At 66.4% G+C, this 18,863-nt stretch overlaps 1 protein-coding gene across 1 annotated transcript; it reads left to right on the top strand.

Moving 5' to 3' along the window:
• Positions 1–1,772: 1,772 nt before the first annotated feature.
• On the top strand, positions 1,773–6,279 carry CBX4 (chromobox 4). Its single transcript, XM_068413125.1, has 5 exons — positions 1,773–1,917; positions 2,002–2,045; positions 2,770–2,835; positions 3,487–3,553; positions 4,082–6,279. Exons 1-5 carry the CDS (start codon positions 1,849–1,851, stop codon positions 5,399–5,401), a joined length of 1,566 nt encoding a protein of 521 aa, XP_068269226.1. The 5' UTR covers positions 1,773–1,848; the 3' UTR covers positions 5,402–6,279.
• The last annotated feature ends 12,584 nt before the right edge of the window (positions 6,280–18,863 follow it).

Below are 18,863 nucleotides of genomic sequence, written 5' to 3' on the forward strand. Positions count from 1 at the left end.
CTGTTCACAATGGATAATAATTCTTACATTAAGCCCCTTCGTCCCTCCAGGGAAATCAAAATTGTAATATCAGTTTGCTTTTTATTGGCTTGGCTCTACGATCGCGGCGGCGGCTGCGTCTTTGTTATGGTCCCCGGCGCGGTGACATTCAGCGGTGCCTCCCCGGTGCCCCCGGGCCCGGGAAGAGCCCCCGAAGGCGCAGGCTGCTGCCGGCCGGGGGGACGGCGACCGGGCGAGGCCGCGGGGATGCCGCGGGCTGAGGTGGGACCGGCCCCGGGGGCGACCGGCAGCGCCCTCGGGGGACCGGGCGCTGCTGCCCGACCCCCGGCAGAGGAGCCGTTCCGGGCCCCGGTGTCGCTCGGGCTCAGCCCCGCCGCTCCCGCACCCCGGCGAAAGTTGCCGGGAGCCCCGCGGGCAGCCCCGGCCACGGCGGTCCTGGCCCCGCAGCGGACGCTGCGGCTCGGCAGAGCCCGGACGGGGGGCGGCGGAGCGGGAGCGGCGGTGCCGGGACCCCCGCCCACCCCGGCCCGGGGGCGGCCTCGCTGTGCACCGGGTGCGGCGGCTCCGGTGGCGCCGGGGCTCCCTCCCGGCGCCCCGCGCATCTCCCTGCCCCGGCGGTGGCTCGGGGGAGCAGCCCGGCACCTGCGGGGACCGGGCTCGGCCAGCCCCGGGAGCCGCGACCCCCGGGAGGGTCTGGGGGCTCCCCACGGCGCCACCCTCCGCCGGCAGCACCTTCCCGGGAAGAGCCCCACGCGTGTCCGCGCCCCCCGGGGTCCTGCCCCGCAGGGAGCCGGGGCCGGGGCGCGGCTCCCGCAGCGGGGAAGGCCCGGAGCTGTCGGCCCCCATGGCGGGGGCTGCGCGGAGCCGCCGGAGCTCCGCACCGGGAAGGTGCCCGGCTGCGGGCACGACCGGCCCCGCTCCACCTGCCCGGGGGAAGGTCGCCTTCCGCTCCGGCACCGCCACGTTTCCCGGAGCAGAGCGGGGAGCGGCTGCGGGTCCCCCGCTGGCACGCCGCGGATCGGCACGGACACGCGTGGGCCTCAGCGTGCTCCCCTTAACCCGCTCGAACGAGAAGCGAGGGCGCGGGGCCGTACGCCCCGGGCTCCCCGCACGCCGCCGCCGTTCGCGGCTTCCGGCACCGGGCGAGGGAAGCTCGCCGCCACCTGCCCCGGGCCCGCTCCGCCGGGCGCTCCGGCCATCTTGCAACGGGGGTGTCCCCGCCGCTGGGGTGGGTGCCCCCGGGCCGGGCTCCCCGCGGCCACAGGGACCCTCCGCGCAGCGCACCCGCCTCCCGCTGTGGGCCGGGCCCGGGGCAGCCCGCGACGTGGCGCGGCGTGGAGCCCTCCCGGGGGCTCGTCCCCCGCCCCGGGACCCCGCCGGTACCCCACGGAACCCCCCGCGCATCCTCCGGGCGGGTCCCCCCAGCCCCCCCCGCCTGACTCCCCCCCTCCCCGGGCGGTGCGGGTCGCGCACCTGCCCCGCGGGCTGTGCCGCCCCCCGTGGGGGCCGTGCTGAGTCACGCGTGGGGCGGGGGCCGGGCTGCCCGCGTCCCCCCCGCCCCGCTCCGCGCAGCTCCTGCCCGGCCCCCGCCCGCCCCCTCCCCGCCTCGCTCCCCGGCAGGTCTGCGCCAATCCCCCGGCCCCGCCGTTGACGGGCAGCCGGGCCCGGGAGGCGCCGCCTCCCTGACGTCTCGCTCCGGGATTTGCACGGGTTGCGGTGCCGCGGCGGCCGCGGCTCTCAGTGTCTGTCGGGTCGGCGGCGGGAGCTGCCGGAGCCGGAGCCCAGCTCGGCTGCAGCGGCGGCCGCGGACGCCCGGCCCGGCGCGGCCCGGCCCCTCCCGGCTGCAGCATGGAGCTGCCGGCGGTGGGGGAGCACGTCTTCGCGGTGGAGAGCATCGAGAAGAAGCGGATCCGAAAGGTGAGGAGGGCGGGGGCGGCGGGGGGCGGCCGGGCGGGCGGCGGGGCCAGCTGACGCCGTGTCTTTGCCTCCCGCGCTCCGCAGGGCAGAGTCGAGTACCTGGTGAAATGGAGGGGATGGTCGCCCAAGTGAGTACCGAGCGGGGACGGGGATGGGGCAGGGGCGGCCCGGCCCGGCGGCGGGGCTCCGCCGCGCTCGGCGCCCCGGGAAGGGCCCCGGCCAGGGCGGCGAGAAGCGGCGGCGGGGCCCGGCGGCGGCGGGAGGCGGGCAGGCGGCGGCTGATGTGCACCAGAAAATGGCTCCTTCCCCCTTTCCCTCCTCGGGAGCCGGGCTCCATATTGCAGAACCGAGCGGGGGGGGGGGCGGAGGGGGGGAATAACCGCAAAAATAACCCGCGCCGCCCCGCAGCCCGCGGCGGGCGGGCGGCCGGCCCCCGAGAGCCGCCCGCGGAGGTGGAGGCACCGGCCGCGGAGCGAGGGCGGCCGCTGCGGGCTGCGGGGTCCGTGGGGTTTGCATGACAGTGCGGGCGGGGGGGCGCGGGGAGGGGGGGGTCCGCGCCGCTGTTCCGGACTCGGCGGCCGGGTCCCTCCTCCGCGCCGCGGCCGCTTTCCTGGGTCCGGGAAAGGGGATTTGGAAAATTTCATCATGACATGCCTAGAATTCCTCTGGAATAATAACTGCGCTAAATAAACAGTTCCGTCCCCCACGCCCCCATCCCCCTCCCCCGGGACCCGAGCCCCGGCCGCCCGCTCCCAGGCGGGCCCGGTGCTCCGGGCCGCCCCTGCCCGGGACCCCGGCCCCCCTCCCGGCGGGGCCCCGCGGCTGACGGCCGCTCTCCTCCCCTCTCGCAAGATATAACACGTGGGAGCCGGAGGAGAACATCCTGGACCCCCGGCTGCTCATCGCCTTCCAGAACAGGTGAGCGGCGGCGGGGGGGCACCGGGAGGGGCGGCGGGCACCCGCGCCCCGCTCCGGCAATTGCAGATGCGTCACGGAGCCGGGGGCCGCGGCGGGGGCGGGACGGGCCCGGGCTCGGGGGCGCGGCCCCGGGGGGGCGGGCGGGCGGCGCGGGGCCGCCGGGCGACGCCTCCGGTTCAAGGTCCCCCGCGCCGCGCTCCCCCCACGCCGCGCCCGGCTCCGCTGCCTGCGCGGGGAGGAGGCGGCGCCGCCGCTGCTGCTGCTGCGCTTGGACGGGCTTTTTCTTTTTTTTTTTTTTCTGCCTTTTTTTTTTCCCCGCCGTGCGTTTATTTCCTGTAGTATTTTGGCGCAAACTGTAAACTTCAGCCCCTCGCTGCAGCAGGGGGAGGCGGGAGCGGGGAAGTCGCCTCGCCAGGCGCCTGCTGCCTCAGCGGGTCGGCCGTGCCCCCGGCCCGCCGCCTCCTGCGGGACCCCCCGCCTGCGGCTCCGCACCTGCGGGGCCCCGGCTCCCCTCCACCACCCCGTCGCACCAGCTCGCTGTACCCGCGTAGGGTCATTGGCACAGCAGGAGCTGGGGTGCGTGGGGAGGCGTGCGGCGTGGGGGTCCGCGTGGCACCGCTCGGGCCTCGCCGTGACTCTCTGTTCCCGCAGGGAGCGGCAGGAGCAGCTGATGGGATACCGCAAGCGGGGGCCCAAGCCGAAGCCGCTGGTCGTGCAGGTAAATGCGCGGTGGAGCCCAGCCCCGCGTCTCCCGGTGCCTGTTTGCAGCACGGCCCCGTCCCCAGGGAGCCGCTTTCAGCAGGTTTCATCATGCTGAGGAGCCGTGCGCGCAGCCCGGGCGCTTCGCGGCGCCCCGGGGACCCCCAGGTCCCAGCGCTGAGCTCATGGGGCGGTCCCAGCCCCCCCTCCCCTCCGGGCTGCAGGGCAGACCCGCTGTGCCCGCGGCCGGGCGGCATTAGCAGGCTGCTCGCAAGCTCGGCAGCAGCGGTCCTGCTCGGCCCCTGTTCCCAGACGCTGATTGAAGGGTGCTTTTCTTCTTTTCATTGCTTCATTAATCTGGAGCAATGCACAGCCTGTAAGTTGGAGTGGGCTGGGGCCGCCTGCTCGAGAACGCGGCGCCCCGTGATGCAGCGTCCCGTAACGAGCAGCGCTGGAGGGGCGGGGGGTGCACCGGAGCCTTTGGCACCTGCCGGAGCACCGGCACCTCCGGCCCCGGCTGACCACGGCCCCTGGCTTTGTGTTGCAGCTTCCCTCCTTCGCCCGCCGCTCGAACATCCTCACGGGGCTGCAGGACCCTGCCGTGGACAACAGGCCAAAGCTGGATCTTGGCTCCTCCGGCAAGAGCCAGCAGCACCAGTATGAACTCAACAGCAAGAAGCACCACCAGTACCAGCCCAACGGCAAGGAGAGCGGCATGAAGCACCAGTCCCACAGCAAAGGGAAGTATTACTACCAGCTGAACAGCAAGAAGCACCACCACTACCAGCCGGACCCCAAGATGTACGAGCCCCACTACCAGCCCAGCAGCAAGGAGCCGCAGAGCCAGGCCTGCTTGGACAGTAACAAGAGCCCCCTGGTCGCCCACCCGGACAAGTGGGCTCACGGGCCGGCCAAAAACCTGCTGGGCCCGGTCAAGAACCTCGCTGCAGAGAGCAAGAACGGGGCCGAGAAGAACCTGTCCAGTGGTACCGGGCCTCCTCCCAGGGACAGGGTGGCCAGCAACGGCCTCGGGGGCAAGATGAAGATTGTGAAGAACAAAAACAAGAACGGGCGCATTGTGATCGTCATGAGCAAGTACATGGAGAACGGGATGCAGGCGGTGAAGATCAAGTCCGGGGAGCCGCCCCGGAAGCGGGCTGCGGAGGAGAGGACTCCTAAAAAGGGTGGGGAGGAGAAGCTGGAGGCTTGGAGGAAGCCGGGGGAGGAGAGGGTGGTGGGCAGCAACGCCCTGAGCAAAGCCGAGGGCGAGGGCCGGCAGCCCCCCGCGGAGCTCGAGGAAAGTCCCCGAAAGACTCCCCTGGCCAAGGAGCTGCCCCTTCCTCCGGCGGAGCAGCCTCTGCAGCTCACCACCAAGCCGGACCTCGTGCCCTGGTCCCTGAGTCCCGTCTGCGAGCACAGCCCTTCCTCCATGGGACTGAACCTCTCCAGCCCCGGCTCGCGGAAGCGCTGCCTGTCGGAGCCGCACGCGGAGCGGGAGCCGGGCAAGAAGCGCCTGACGTCCCGCAGCATCAGTGCCCCCACCTGCCTCAGCCCCCCGGCCCCGGAGCCGCCCGCCCAGCCCGAGGTCATCCTGCTGGATTCGGACCTGGACGAGCCCATAGACTTGCGCTGCGTGAAGCCACGGGTGGAGGGCGAGCTGGCCTTGGCGCCGGTGAAGCCGGAGGAGCCGCCGGCGCCGGCCGAGAAACCGGCCGCGGAGCCTCCGCAGCCCCGGGAGGCCGCGGAGGAGGAGGAGGAGGACGCCGAGTCCCTGCAGGAATTCAAGCCCTTCTTTGGGAATATAATTATCACAGACGTGACCGCAAACTGCCTGACCGTGACCTTCAAGGAGTACGTGACGGTGTGAGGTGGGGTGGTGGCTGCTCCCCATGGGAGCTGCTTGCCCGTCCCAGGGCCACCGGCCCCACAGCCTCCCTCTAAGGTACTGGTGCCCCTTCCCCGGAGCCCACGTGCCCCTTGCCCGCGCCGTGGCGGCCAAGCCTGCCGTCCCCGCCGAGGGGATGCCGGGGCAGGGCCGGGCACGGCGGCCATCCCTGCCATGCGGGGTGTCCTCGCCGCCGCTCCTGCCCCACGGTCAGGGGCTGCCCTGGGACCTGCGGGCGCCGGGACGGGCGAGGACGGGGCCCACCAGTTACTCAGAGTTATAGTATTATATTTTAACAGTGCTAACTTGTCGAGTGGTTCTTGCTCCCGTTTGTACGTGGTGTTCTTGAAATGTATTGTTTGAGCTGAAAGCTGGTCGCTCCCCGGCCACGCTAATATATTTATTTGTAGGTATTTATATAATGAAATATAAAGCCTAGATTTATGGAGTCCCTAGATCACCTTATAAACTATATCAAACGAATATTTTCTGTTCTCCTTTTTAACCGTTCAGCATTTGTTAGTCTCGTCCCCTTGCCCTCCTTACGCCCCGCAGGACCATCCCCGGTATATATTTTTTGATACTGTACACGTGGTGTTTCTATGTGCAAAAAAAAAAATCGTTATCTAAAGCTAAACAAGCTATTATAGAAATTGCTGCTATTAGAAATGTCTAAACTATAAGCTTCCAATTATTAATTGCTTGAATGTAAATATTAAATGGAGATGTTGAAAGTGCATTTGATGTTCTGCAGCTAGTGTAGGTCGGCCGGCAAAGCCCAGCTGCTGGGAGGTGGAGCGCGAGCTGCCTGGTCCGAGGGCTGTGTCACGGGGGGAGAAATGTATCATGCAATCACTGCAAAGGACTATAAACCTTTACAAAAACTACCAGCATCTGGAGTGCGTTTGTTACTGCATACGGACGGCACGGGCAGGCTGGGGCCGGGGTGGCACAGAGCAGGTTACAATCGGCTCATGGAGGCAACGCAGCGCGGATGGTTCTGGCTTTTCCCCAGGGCTCCCCGTTGGCTCCTGGTGCCACCCAGGCCGTCAGAGCCGGCAGTTCCGTGTTTCCCTGTCCCTGAGGCAGGGCTGGGCTCCCTGGAAGGCTCCTGGGGACGCAGGCGGGGAAGGTGGCCACGATGGATGGGCGAGTGCTGGTCCTCGGCCTGACGCCACCACCCCAGTGTTATCCCCAGCGCTGGGGAGGGTCACGGTTAGATGAGGAGTTGGACTTCTCCAGGAAGCAAGATGGTCCAAATTCCACAAAAAAAGCCTGCAGACATCTCTGAACTAGATTAATAATTGCTGGAGTCCGCTGAAAATACAGCGCAGGGCTAGTTCTGTACGAAATGGCTCACACGAAGGTGGCAGCCCAGCAGTGTCCCCGTGGAGCCCGTCTGCACACGGCTGAGACGCAGCGCTCGGTCCCGCTGCCCCTGTGACGTCCCCAAGCAGAGGCGAGTGACTGCCCTCTGAACCTCGTGCTTGCCAAACTGGCTCAGTTGCCAGCCGTTCTGCTCTTGGGCTTTGCTTGAAGTTGTTTTCTCTTCCAGAAAAGATCTTGGTTGAAATATTGTCATTGATGGTACATTAATGTGTGTGGACAAGAGCCTCGAGCTTGTGAGAAGCGGAGTTAATTGGTTTGGGTAAGGCTTACATGGGAGGCACCTGGAGACGTGGGTGAGTTGCCCCCGCTGTGTGTGAGAGCTGGGGAGGGGGGGGCAGAACCCTGTGGGCTCAGCCCTGGGTCCTGCTGTACGCGGCGTGTGTCTGACCGGGCGCGTGGCAGTGGGAATGGCTTCTGGGAGCTCACACCAGAGAGATGGCTCCATCCCAGCCCTTTGGTTAAACTTGTTAGCGTGGGCAAGGTCAGGACTGACAGCTTGGTTCACCTCTTGTTTCAGCTGATGCTCCAAAGTCAATGGAAGCTCGTGCAATGTGTTTAGTTTAGAGCCTGTGATTCACACCTGCCTGCGTGGGGACCCCAAAATCTGATTGTGTGTGCGCAGAGAGCAAGTGGCAATAGGTGAACTGGGATTAAAAATCAACATTTTTCATGTTAGCTGGGCTGAATATGAGGGTTTTAATCAACTCTACGTGTCACCAGGGCTGTGCGAGTGACAGGCAGTGGCGGCCGAGGGTGCTGGAGAGCAGGTGTGGGGGGCAGGTGAAGCCCAGCCTGTGCCGGGGGGATGCCCAGGGATGGTTCGGTGGGAAGCGTTTCCCTGCCATCCCAGGCTTAGCTGGCAGAGCAGACAATCAGAAATGATGCATTTCCCTTGATTAATTAAGCTAATGGTTATCTGAAAACAAAAATGGCATGGAAGAGGAGACGCATGCTCAGAATGCAAAGCGTGATTTATGCAAGGGGAAGTGCCGCGCGACAGGCAGCGGCGGGAGCCAGTGCAGGAGCAGGGCTGGGCCGGCAGCGCGCTCTGGGGCAGAGCCTGCAAAAGGAGAACTTTCTCTTTAGCCAGGCAAAGGTGGAGGAAACCAACGGGGTTTCTCACAAACAGTGGGATGTGTCTTTTAAACGTGGGCTCGCGGGCTCCCGGCCAAAGCCTGAGCATCGCTGTCACGAGCCGGGTCAGCAGCTGCCTCCTCTAGTCTGTAGGTGTGTGAGACTCTTGGCAGGCAGGAGCTGTTTGCAGGTTTGCAGTGAGCTCAGCTCATAAACGTTTTTAAAAATGGATGGTGGTGTGTTGCCCGTTTGTGAGGAAGCGATGCTCCTCTGCGTGTGCTTTCTGAGCTTCCTTTCCCTGCCCCACCGCCGCTCCATGAGCCGTAGAAGCACCTAAAATATTGTCTCTGCTGGCAGTGGCTGTGGTTTGTTTGAGGCACCATTTCCCGGAAACCACATCGCCAGATATTTCTTTATAGTTTGATCATGTTTATCACAGCTCCAGCAGCTTCCTGTGCAGTGAAAGGTGTGATAAGTAGTTACTGGTTTAAAAGATACACCCTCCCCTTGCTCTGTGCCAATTGGCTGGGAAAGGTTAAGTGTTCAGGGGATGAATTACTTATTCATACCGCTCTCCTTCCGTATTAAGTGCCTCAAACCTAAATGCCTGTTACTGAGCAAATTAATGTGAAGTCTGCTCTGATTTCCAATGGTTATCAAAGTGATCCAGGACGAGATGGAGAGCCACCACGCTCCATTAGGAAGACTGGCGTGCGCTACGTTTAATGTATTTCCCAGGAATGCGTTAACCTCTGCTTGGTTTGGATTATTTCCAGACAAACATTTGCTGATTTAAAAGGAGAATTTGTGTTTGTATTTTAGCTCTTCTGACAGGCTCTGGTGCATCTGTCTGTACTGAGAGGAGGGGGACTGCAAATCTCTGCTGGAAAGCTGCTTTCAGGTTCTCCCCTCCCGGGCCATGGTGGTACCAGCATCTGCACCAGTACTGGGTTGGAATCCAGCTGCCAGCCCTCCCTCGCTGAGCTCCGGTGCCCTGTGAGGTTTCAGCAGGCGCTGATGTGGTCGCTGCTCCGCGGGAGGGGACAGAAACACTGCGGTGGGCCCCATGGTGTTGCAGGAGAGGTTGCATCTCTGGGGTGAGGATGCTGTTAAGGAGAAGGGTGTTAAATAAACACACAACGTGGAGCTGATGTCTTTTAATCAGAATAAGAAACAGCCTCGCAGGGACTGGGAGACTTCCAGGTCCAGACTGGGAATGAGAGAGGAGCTGCTCCCTGGAGAAGGGCAGAAGGTGTAAGTGGCCATGTGCGGTGAGGAAGAGGAGGATTTCCCAGGCAGTTGAGGCTGCCTTTGCTCATAGGTGGGTGGGGGCAGCTCCTCCAGGCAGTCCTTGCATGCATTTTGTGGGGGTTTTCCTTTATTTTTCCTGTTCTTCTCTCATTTTGCTGTGCGATGGCGGGAGCTGACTGTGCGACTTGGCTGAATGTGGTGGCCTCAGCACCTCTCCCCTGTTGGAGAAGCCAGCAACAAGGTAAAGCATTCATGGTCGCGTTGAGGGGGGGGGGGGAAAAAAGCCCGCTGTTCAGGCTGCATTTTTCCAGGCCCGTCCCCTTGAGCACGGCGGGGGCTGTACGGTTTGGCCGCGCACGTGTCGGCTGCTATAAACCATTTTAACTAAAACTGTATCCAGTGGGACTGGTCCCGCAGCAGAGACACACTGACGCCGAGGCTTTTGGCTGGATTTTCGGTGGGGCTGGTGTCCCTCTGTCCATCTGCGGGAGGGCAATGCCAGGGTGCAGCCCCCCCCGCCCCTGAACTGGGGCAGCTGGGCGAGGGGGGTGGCTTCCCCCGGTTCTGTCCTGGCCCCCTCGCCTCCCCCATCTCATGGGGCTGCCACTGGTTTGGACAGTGGAAGATGCCGGGCGGTAGGAAATCCTCAGTCTCCTCCACAGATAAGATCATTTGGATTCAGCCCAGATTCCTGCGAGATGTGTGTCGGGAGGAGACGCCTGCAAGGACACCGCTCTGTTTATGTTTTCAGCAGAGGAGGAAAAAGGCTCCGCAGTGCTGGCACAGCCCGGAGCATCTCCAGGCACTCCCAGAGCCTCAGCGAGCGGCTCCGGAGGGTTCCCTGCGCACGGGAAAGCTCCTGCCTGCACCCTGAGCTGGGGAGAGTCCCGTTAAAGGCAAAACGAAGCAGCTCACGCGTCCACGAAGCAGCTGCCACCAGCGAGATCTGACCCAGACACGGCTCTGCAGCACAGCCCGGCCTTGGGCAGCGTCCGTGCGGCGAGGAAGGACAGTTGTGGGAGCGAGATGTTGGAGGAGGAGATGGGGGCTCGGCTCCTGGGCCCCCCTCGCTGCACGCCCGGGGAGGGACCCCCTGATTGCTGCGGGGAGTGACGGGGAAGGGGACGGGGCTGGATGACGTGGGAGAGGGGCTGTGGTGGCTGCAACCAGGTGCTGTGCAGCCAGCTGGGGCGGGATGGGAAGGAGAGAGGGTCCTGAGAACGAGAGAGGGTCCTGGTGGTGTAGCTGCTCATAGGAGCTGTCCCTGGGTCTGTGCTGGCACATGAGGTCTCCTGGGCACTGGAGGGGTGTTACTGCATGATGGACTTTTGTGTGCAAACGGGAGAGAAACGAGTGTCTCTGTAACGATGGAAGTTTGGGGTGGGGGCTTGCGGGGGCTGAAGGTGGCCGGGGTCTCCCTGCCTCGGGCTGGGACCCACCAGTATCTCCCGTCACAGGGCGAGATCCCAGGCTCACCCGGGAGCAATTTGCCGGCACCTGCTGAAGTCGTTTCTCAGAGGGAGCCGTCTCAGCTGACACCTTGATGTAGTTTAAGGCAAACTGCAAACATGAAGATTTATTTTTGTCAAGCGAGCAGGCATATAAAACACGCTGTGCGACGCGGCGCAGCCTGGCAGGAAGCACCCTGAGTCCCAGGAGTCGTGGCTTCGGCACGCCGGGCCGTGTGCCATCCCTGGCTGACCCCGCTGACAGCCGGCCTGTGGGGTTCAAGGGTGGGGAGAGAAGGAAACTTAATCACCAGCTGCCAAACCCTCCAGGATCACTGTCAAAAACCAGGACCCTCCTGCAAAGGGCAACACTGGCACCACTTGGGATGACAGCTCCTGAGCCAGCCAAGTGGCTGAGGTAGAGCTCAGCCGGTGTTACAGGCTCTCTGTCCCAGGGGGGTACGGCCCCGCTCCCATTTTCCAGGGGGTTTAAACACTGCCACGGCCCGAGTGTGGACGCAGCTCCTGTGGTGTAGGTGTGCTTCAGTCAGAAGTGCCTCAGTCGAGGTAAGGAAGGGAATAGCCTAAACCTTTGGGAAGTGTTGCTGCTGTGCTCTAGCACCCAGGGCAGAAAAGTGCTACAGTTAGGGAAAATAAATGAATCAGGCTTAGATATTATTAAGAAATGCATTAACAGGCAGCCTGAATGGAGGGTCTGAGCTGATGGCAGCTTTAACAAACGTGGATTTAATGTTGGATTTAAAGACTGCTGAGCAGAAATTCTTGCTGTGCCATGTAAAGCCACATCTCCCCGTCTCCTGGGACGCTCCTTCATCTGCAGCGGGGGTGAGCCTGGGATGTACAACAGGAGGAACGGTGGTGTTCGGTAACGATGAGCTGCAGCACCGATCTTCCCGGGGGAGCAACCTGCCCTGGCCTGGGGTTTTGCCCAAAGACGGGCCCTGGGTCACTCGGGTTTGCCCCTTTCCCCCTCGTGACACGCAGCGTGGGGACGGTGTTGCTGTTGTTTATGAAGCACAAGAATAGGAAAAGCAGGGTGACTCAAACTTCAAAAGCTGCCTCTCGGCTGGAGCTAAAGATGGAAAATTGCCGACCACGAGCTGCTGCGAGCGGCAGAGGCCAGGGTGGAAATTCCGAGTGAACCTTCCCCTCCTGCCCGGTGCGGGGCGAGCGCGGGGGGCGAGCACCAGCCCGGGGGGGACCGGGCCCAGCCCGGGTGATGCTTGGCGGTGCCATGTCACACCGCGTGGGCATCACCACGCCAGCCCCGAGGCAGGATCTGTCCCCAGCCGCTTCAGGGAGTAAGGAACCGGCCCCGGGGCTGGGGGACGAGCAGCCGGGGGGTAGCGAGCGGAGCGGGGATGGGGGCGAGCCTGCGGGCTAAGATGGCCACGCTCGGCTGCAGGCGTGGGCTCTGCCATGCGGCAAGGGTTAACCCCCCCAAAAGGCATGCTGGGAAAGGGGACGGCAAACTGCACCGGGAGAACTTGTGCGGCGGGGGCGGGCGAGGCTGCGGCGGGCGGGGCGGGCGGCGGCACCGGGCGGCACCGGGCAGCGCTGCCCCGGCTGGCCCCGGCGCTGGGGAGAGCCGCGAGGGAAGCTTGGAAATGCCCTTTGTGTGAGCCTGGGCACGGCGATTTCAGAAGATGCGGGTTTGGGGGGTTCCCCCTCTCTTGGCCCCCAGTTTCGGGGTCTCTGCGCTGGCGTTTCTCAGGCCCCCGCTCGCCGAGGGGGCACGGCCGTTCCCCCCGCGGTGCAGGGGGGGGATGCACTCCACCAGCCACTGTCCGTGGAGCTGTTCAGAGCTCACAGTCACAGGGACCTGGGAAAAGAAATAATTTCAGTTCTGGTTAAAAATAAAAATAAAAAAAAAAAAAGAGCGTCAGGTTCTCTTAAATGCCAAATACAAGCTTGGGAGGGAAGGTTTGTTCGGTATCAGGGAGCCACCGAAGCATCTCAAAGCACAAAATAAATGGTAATTTTCACATATGCTAGTAAATGTTAATTTTCACATATGTTAGTAATTCCCCATGGCTTGAAAAATGAAGGATGAAACGTTGTCCCCGAATGTACCCATCCATTTGCAGCGCAGGGCAAGCCAGGCTGTCATTTTAACATCAGGAATGTATTTTACAGCCACTGCCCTGCGCTGGGTCCAGCCGTGACACTATCCTTCCTCCGCCTGGGTCCTGCTGGCACATGAAGTCACCAGCAACAGATAAACCAGGGAGATTCATTGTGGGTTGTGCAGAGAAGCCGATGTGGTGGTCAGACACCGGAGGCTCTCCCGGCTGGCTGGTGGAATGATGTCTTATCTGGAGTTTAAGGGCTCAACCTGACCCTGAGCCATTTTTAACCCGACGTGGGAAGAGCCCTCCCTGGGTGTCTCCCTCCGCTTTGAAACATCCTTCACTCGCTCCACGGTATCTGCTCTCCTGATGTTTTTCATTCTTGTACCTCTGCAACCTGAAGCAGACCCACTTTTCCAGCGTTTGATGCTCTGCTTCTTGAAGATGCTTTAACTCCCAGGGCTCAGAAATAACTCCTAGCAAACGCAGTGCAGAGACCCAACAAGAACACGTCTAATGTAATGTATCACATTTCCATAGCTTGTGCTGCAAGCAGCGGTTTGTGGTTCAGCAGCAACGGCTGCGTTAGAGCCGAGCATTATCACAGGAATTCCTTCCACCTCCCGCCTGAGTGTGTGACAAATAAGTCTTGGCCGTGGCGTTGTCTTTTTTCTGGGTTCGGACTAACAGGCTGAAAGCTTTTTTTCTTTCCCTGGAAAGGCAGTTTTACCTCTGCCTTGTGCACCTGCATTCCCCACAACTGAGGATCTGCTGCACGGTGCCACATCCCCTGTGCTGGAGGGGGATAACGCCGAGGTGGGAAACGGCACAGAGAGGCCGTGAATAAAAATACTCTCGTGGACGTGGGCTGGTGAGAGCGGCCACCGAGGTGCCCAGCACGGCTCTGTGCGGGCTGGCTGTCCGAGGGACGGGGAGTCGGTACGGGGGGGTCTGGGGCTGCGTCCTGTGAGATGCTGAATCCCGAAAGGGGCTGCGATAACCGGAGGGCTGTTGCAGAGAACCAGCCCAGCAGCCGGTCGGTGCGGGGCTGCGGGGCTCAGCCACCCCTCGGGGGCCACGGGACGCTCCCCCGCCGTGAGGGGTGGGCTCCCAAAGTGCTCCCCCCTGCCCTTCTCCTGGAGAGGGACTACAGGCTGGAGGAGCCAAGGGGCTGAACCTGCTCGGGGGGCCGGGGGGGCCGACAGGGAGCTGCTCCCCCGCCGGCACGGACGGAGTTTGCGGTCGGGGATGGCTCTGTACCCGCGTCCATCCCGCTTCGGGGAGCAGCCTGCCTGGGGGGGTTCAAATACAAACCTCCGGGAAAGGGCCATCGCCTACAGCCGCTCTCTCGGCCCCGCCGTGCCACCGGGCACCGAGCACAGCGAGCTGTGTCACACGGAGGGCCGGGGACAGGGACAGGGGCAGGGACAGCACCGCCAGCCAGGAGGATTCCCGGTGTTTGCAGGGGAAACTGAAGGCAGAGCAGGCTGGCGGTACTGCCTCGGTGTGTGGCACTGGTGAGCCCGCTCTCGCCTCTAACACCGTCTCCGGTAGCTCAAAAGAGACACTGAAATATTGGCGAGGAGCCGGGAGAGAGGCAGAGGATGCGGTGAGGGCGTGGGGGGCCCGGGGAGCGGAGGCGGGGGGCTGCTTGCCTTCTCAACGGGAAGGTTGAGGACATTTTGATCAGCCCGTAAACCTGTACACAGGGCAGAAATTCAGGGAGTCAGCCGAGCTTTCATCTAGTAAACGCAGACACAACAGGATCCAGCGGCTGAAGTCCGCACCGGCAGCAGCGGGAACGCGGGGCCATTTTCACCGCGTCAGAAAAAAAAAACCACAGGTGGGAGGGACGGAGGGCGAACCCCGGGGCCGGTCGGCATCGCTCTGGGCTGCGCTGCCCCCCAGCCCCAGGCTGCTTCGGCAGGGTTCAGAAATGCAGCGGGTGTAACCCACAGCCTGTGGGACACGGTCTTAAAACGCGTCCCCCCTCCCCGCACCCGCGGTATTTTCCGCGCTCTGTGATCCGCCTTGCCCTCCTGCGTCTGTACCTTGATCAGCTGTGACTGTTACAAGATTAATTCCTTCTCCCGAGGGCACTCGAGGGTTTCACTGCCCGCCGTGCCCGCACACCACCGCACACCGGCAGCTCGGGGGGTGCGGCCGGCTGCGGCGTGGGGCTCCCCCTCCCCGGGTGCTCCCACGCGCGGCCGCGGCCCTGCGTGTCCCCGCGGTGCGTGTCCAAGTGACAGGTGCCAGCCGCGGGGAAGCGGAGCTGAGGTGGGACCCCCCCCGCCAGGGTCTCGCGTGGGACACGCAGCGCTGTTTGCAGCGGGACCGCGGGGAGGGAAGAGCGGAGACGGGGCGAAGCATCGGCTCAGACGACGGCGAGGGTGGGGGGCCCCGGAGGGCGGCCGGGGGTACCGTGGGGAGGGGGGAGCTTCCCCCAGGAGAAGCTGGAGCGGAGCAGGGCAGAGACCAGGGACACGCCCGGAGGCGGTGCAGCACCGAGGGCTTCGCAGCGGTCCCGGCGTCGGGGGGAGCCGCAGCGAGAAGCCGGGGAGTTGCGAGGGCCAGGGTGACTGCTGGCGTGGCCTGCGGGCGTCCAGCGCCGGGGGCAGGATGAGGCCCTCCCCTCGACAAAACCCCGGAGGTCCCGGGGACCCCGGCCGCTGCGTCCCGCCGCAGGAGGAAACGTCCCGCTGTCCCGGCAGAAGCGGGAGGAAAACGAAACGGGAGCGAGAAAGCGGAGGAGAGAAACCGCCCGGCGCGGTTGGGGCGGGGGATGGCCCGGCGGGGCACGGGATGCCCGGCCCGGTTCGGCCCGGCCCGGCCCGGTCCGGCGCGGTGCTCACACCTGCATTGCAGCAGCGGCGGGGCGGCGGAGCGCTGCCGGGCCGGCGGGCTCGGCTCTCGGCGCGCCGCTGCATTGCAGCACTGCAGGAGCCCCCTCCTTCCCCGCTCCCCTCTCCGCCCTCCGCCGCCGCTCGGCTCCGAAGGCCCGGCCCGGGGCACGGACCGGCCCCGCTGCGCTCCGCTCCCGCTCGCACGGGGCATCTGTCGCCGCCCTCTGTTCTCCCGCGTCGTGCCACAGCCGAGACCCTCCGGCCCCTTAATGCAGCCGTGGGGCGGGGGACATGCACCCACGCCGCTGTGTCCCCTGGTCGGTGTCTGTCGCCGGCGTTCATCCACCCCGCGCGGGTGAAGGGACCGGCCCGCCCCGTCGGGGCATCCGCCGTTCTGCCCCGCGGCGCCGGCGCTCGTCCCGGCCGCCTCCCTGCCCCGCGTCCCCCTCCGCGCCAGGCTGGCCGTGCTGCCCGTCCCGCTGAGACCCCCCGGCCTCGCGTGGGCCACGCACTGCCCCGCACCGTCCCCACGGGCTTCCCGCGAGGGCTTTTGGGCTGGTCCCGCGGGGAGCCGGTTCCGCCACCGGGACCGGGCAGGGCTGAAGGGCGCTGTGCCGGGCGGCCCGGCCCCGGGGCAAACCCTCCAGGACGGGACGGTCCTCCTGGCCGTCGGGACACTTGCGCTGTGCGTGGGGCGGGCGGAGGGAGGCGACCAGCCCCGCGTCCCCGGCCCATGGGGAAGGGAGGCTGGTGGCCGCGCTCCGGGCCCCCTCGCCTGGGGACAGCGGCCCAGAGACCGCTGCCAGCCCCGCGTGACCAGGTCCTGCGTGGACCCAGACGGCCACGACCCGCGGCTACTCCGTGCGCGGGGCGCAAAGGGGAGCGGGGAGATCCCGGTGGGAAGGAACCGGCAGCGGCCGGGCGTCCCGGGACCTGCCCCGCTGCCGGGCGCGGCGCCGCGGGGGCGCACGGGAGCGGGGCCCCGGGCCGGGGGGGCCGCCCGCCCCGTCACAACGGGGGCTCGTTCCCAAGGCGCCCGCTCTGTCTCTGCTTTGGGAAAACGCCAGCACGGTAACAAAATGGCGGGGAAAGGGTGGGATTGTCACGGCGAGCCCTGCAGCGCGGCCCGGCCGGCCCCCGGCACCGCCCGGCCGGGCTCGGGGCGTCCGTGCCGGCGGCAGGCAGCGGGGCAGGGGCCCCCCCCGTCCCGTGCCGCCGCCCGGCCCCGCCGCCCGGCACAGCTCCGGTGGAGACGCAGCTGCAGAAAATGGCTGCTCGGCGGAGCCCGCTGAATCCTGCCATGGTGGGGGACGGGGACGGCGAGGAAGCAGCGCAGCCCTCCCCACTGGCCGCGGTCCCCCCGGGGAGGCCCGGGGCAGGCGGCGCGGGGGCGGCAGGACCGGAGCAGAGCCCGTGGGGCGGCGGGGACCGGCGGCCGGCGCGAAGCCTCCCCGGCGGGGCCTCACCTGCGGCGCGGCGGGGGGCGCGGGGCAGCCCGCCCCGATCGCACCCGGCCCGCCCCGGCGCCGGGACGGCACGTGCCGGCAGCCCCTGCCCGGTGCCCGCCGAGGCGGAGGGCAGGGGCGGCTCCGAGCCCGGGGGCGGCGCGGCGGAGGGGCGGGCGGTTACCCCCCGGTGCCCGCCTCGCCGGAGGTGCCCCGCGCCTCGCAGCCGCTACCGCAGCGGCCGGTTTCGCACTCGGTTTAAAATAAAATAAAAATAAAATAAATCAAATAAAAGCGGGGCGGGAGCGCGGGCAGGGGGACTGCGGCTTGCCGGTTCCGCGGCGAAGCCGCAACGAAAACTCGCCCCCGCGGCCCCGCGCCGTGCCGCCGCCCCCCGCCCGCCACGGCGGCGGCCCCCCGGCGCCTGCCCGCGGGGCCGAAGCGGACACGCGTGGGTGCGCGGCTGGGGCTGCGCTGCCTCTGCCTTGGGCAGCCGGCGGTTCACTCCCCGCCGGTGGCGTTCGCGGGTGTCCGCGGGGCGCGGGGACGTCCCCAAAGCGCGACCGTGGGAGCTGGGCTGGGGTGATCCGTCCCCCACGGGACAGCGGCCGCGGGGGGCCGGGGCGGGCTGTCGCTGCCGGTCCGCACCGTGGCGGCCGGACACGGGAAGGCGCTTTGCGCGGTGCGCAGCCCGCGTGCGCGGAAAGCGCCCTCCCCGCCGCGCACGGTGCGAAGGACGCCGGTGCCTCCCGGGAAGCCCCCGCCCGGCGCAGCCCCCCCCCGTCCGCGCAACCTGCGGGAGGAGGAGGGGGCCGGGGGGGCAAGGGACAGCGAAGCCCCCCAGTCTGTGTGCCCCGCATTGGGGTCACCCGCGTCCGCGCAGCGCCGCAGCGCCCCGCTCCCCTTGCCCACGGATTGTCGGAGCGGAGCAGGGGGACACCCCGTCCCGTCGTCTCTCCTGACCCACGGCCCCGCCGGGACGCGTCCGCCCGTCGCCCCGTCGCCGCCCTTTCCCCGCCGGGCGTTCCGCCACGGGTGGGAGGGACGCGGGTCCCAGGACAGGGCAGGGATCGGCGGTCCCGCCGCACTTCGGGAGCGCCGTGGGCGCCCGCGGTGCCGTCGGTACCCACGGAAGGCAGCGCTGCCACCCCTGCTCCCGCAGCGTGCGGTGGGGCGGCCCGGCCGGGCGGGACGGGGCAGCGGGGGGCGGGCGGGGAGTCCTGGGGAGGGGGGCACATTGGGGGGGGTCCCGTCGGGGGTCACCCGTGGGAGCGGAGGGTGACAGCTCCGTCCCCCCACCCCGGGGGTCCCGGCCCTGCGGGGGGGTGCGGGGCGGGGCGCGGGGCCGTTCCACTCGTGAGAGCCGGTTGCTGCGATACCGACGGGCCAATGAGCGCTCACCAGCTCACCCCGGGCCCTGGCACCGCTTCCTTATATGGTGCGCGCCGTCCGCAGGGCGCCGCGCTCATCGCCATATAAGGGCATGAACCTAAATACAGCCTCTACCTTGTGCGGGGCGGGCGGGGCCGGGCGGTGGGACGGGGCGGGCGGGGCCGGGGGCCGGGCACCGGGACGGTCCCCGCCGCAGATGCCGCCCCCCGCCCGGGGCAAGCCGCCGCCGGTCTTTAGGTGGAATGCAAATGGGCCGCGTTTGCCCTCTAATTGCTTTTGTTAAAAGCGGAGTTGCGGGGCCGCACGCGGGTGGGCGGGGACGGGCAGGGACGGGGACAGAGCAGGGGCCAGGACACGGGTAGGGGTCGGCCGGGCCGTTCCGGTCGCACCCCATGTCGTCTGTCACATCCCAGCTGAGATCTCCCGCGGCGGGACCGCCGCCACCGGCGCACCTGGGCCGGGCAGCGCGGTCCGTCCCGCCCCGCCGGGGCTGTCGGTGGTCCCTGCCG

This window comes from Nyctibius grandis, chromosome 15 (assembly GCF_013368605.1).
Source record: "Nyctibius grandis isolate bNycGra1 chromosome 15, bNycGra1.pri, whole genome shotgun sequence".
Lineage (NCBI taxonomy): Eukaryota > Metazoa > Chordata > Aves > Nyctibiiformes > Nyctibiidae > Nyctibius > Nyctibius grandis.

Coding starts and splice junctions, on each gene's coding strand:
- CBX4 (XM_068413125.1), top strand. CDS start 1,849: ATGGAGCTGCCGGCGGTGGGGGAGCACGTCTTCGCGGTGGAGAGCATC. Junction 1,918..2,001: donor AGAAGAAGCGGATCCGAAAG/GTGAGGAGGGCG, acceptor CGCGCTCCGCAG/GGCAGAGTCGAGTACCTGGT. Junction 2,836..3,486: donor CTCATCGCCTTCCAGAACAG/GTGAGCGGCGGC, acceptor CTGTTCCCGCAG/GGAGCGGCAGGAGCAGCTGA.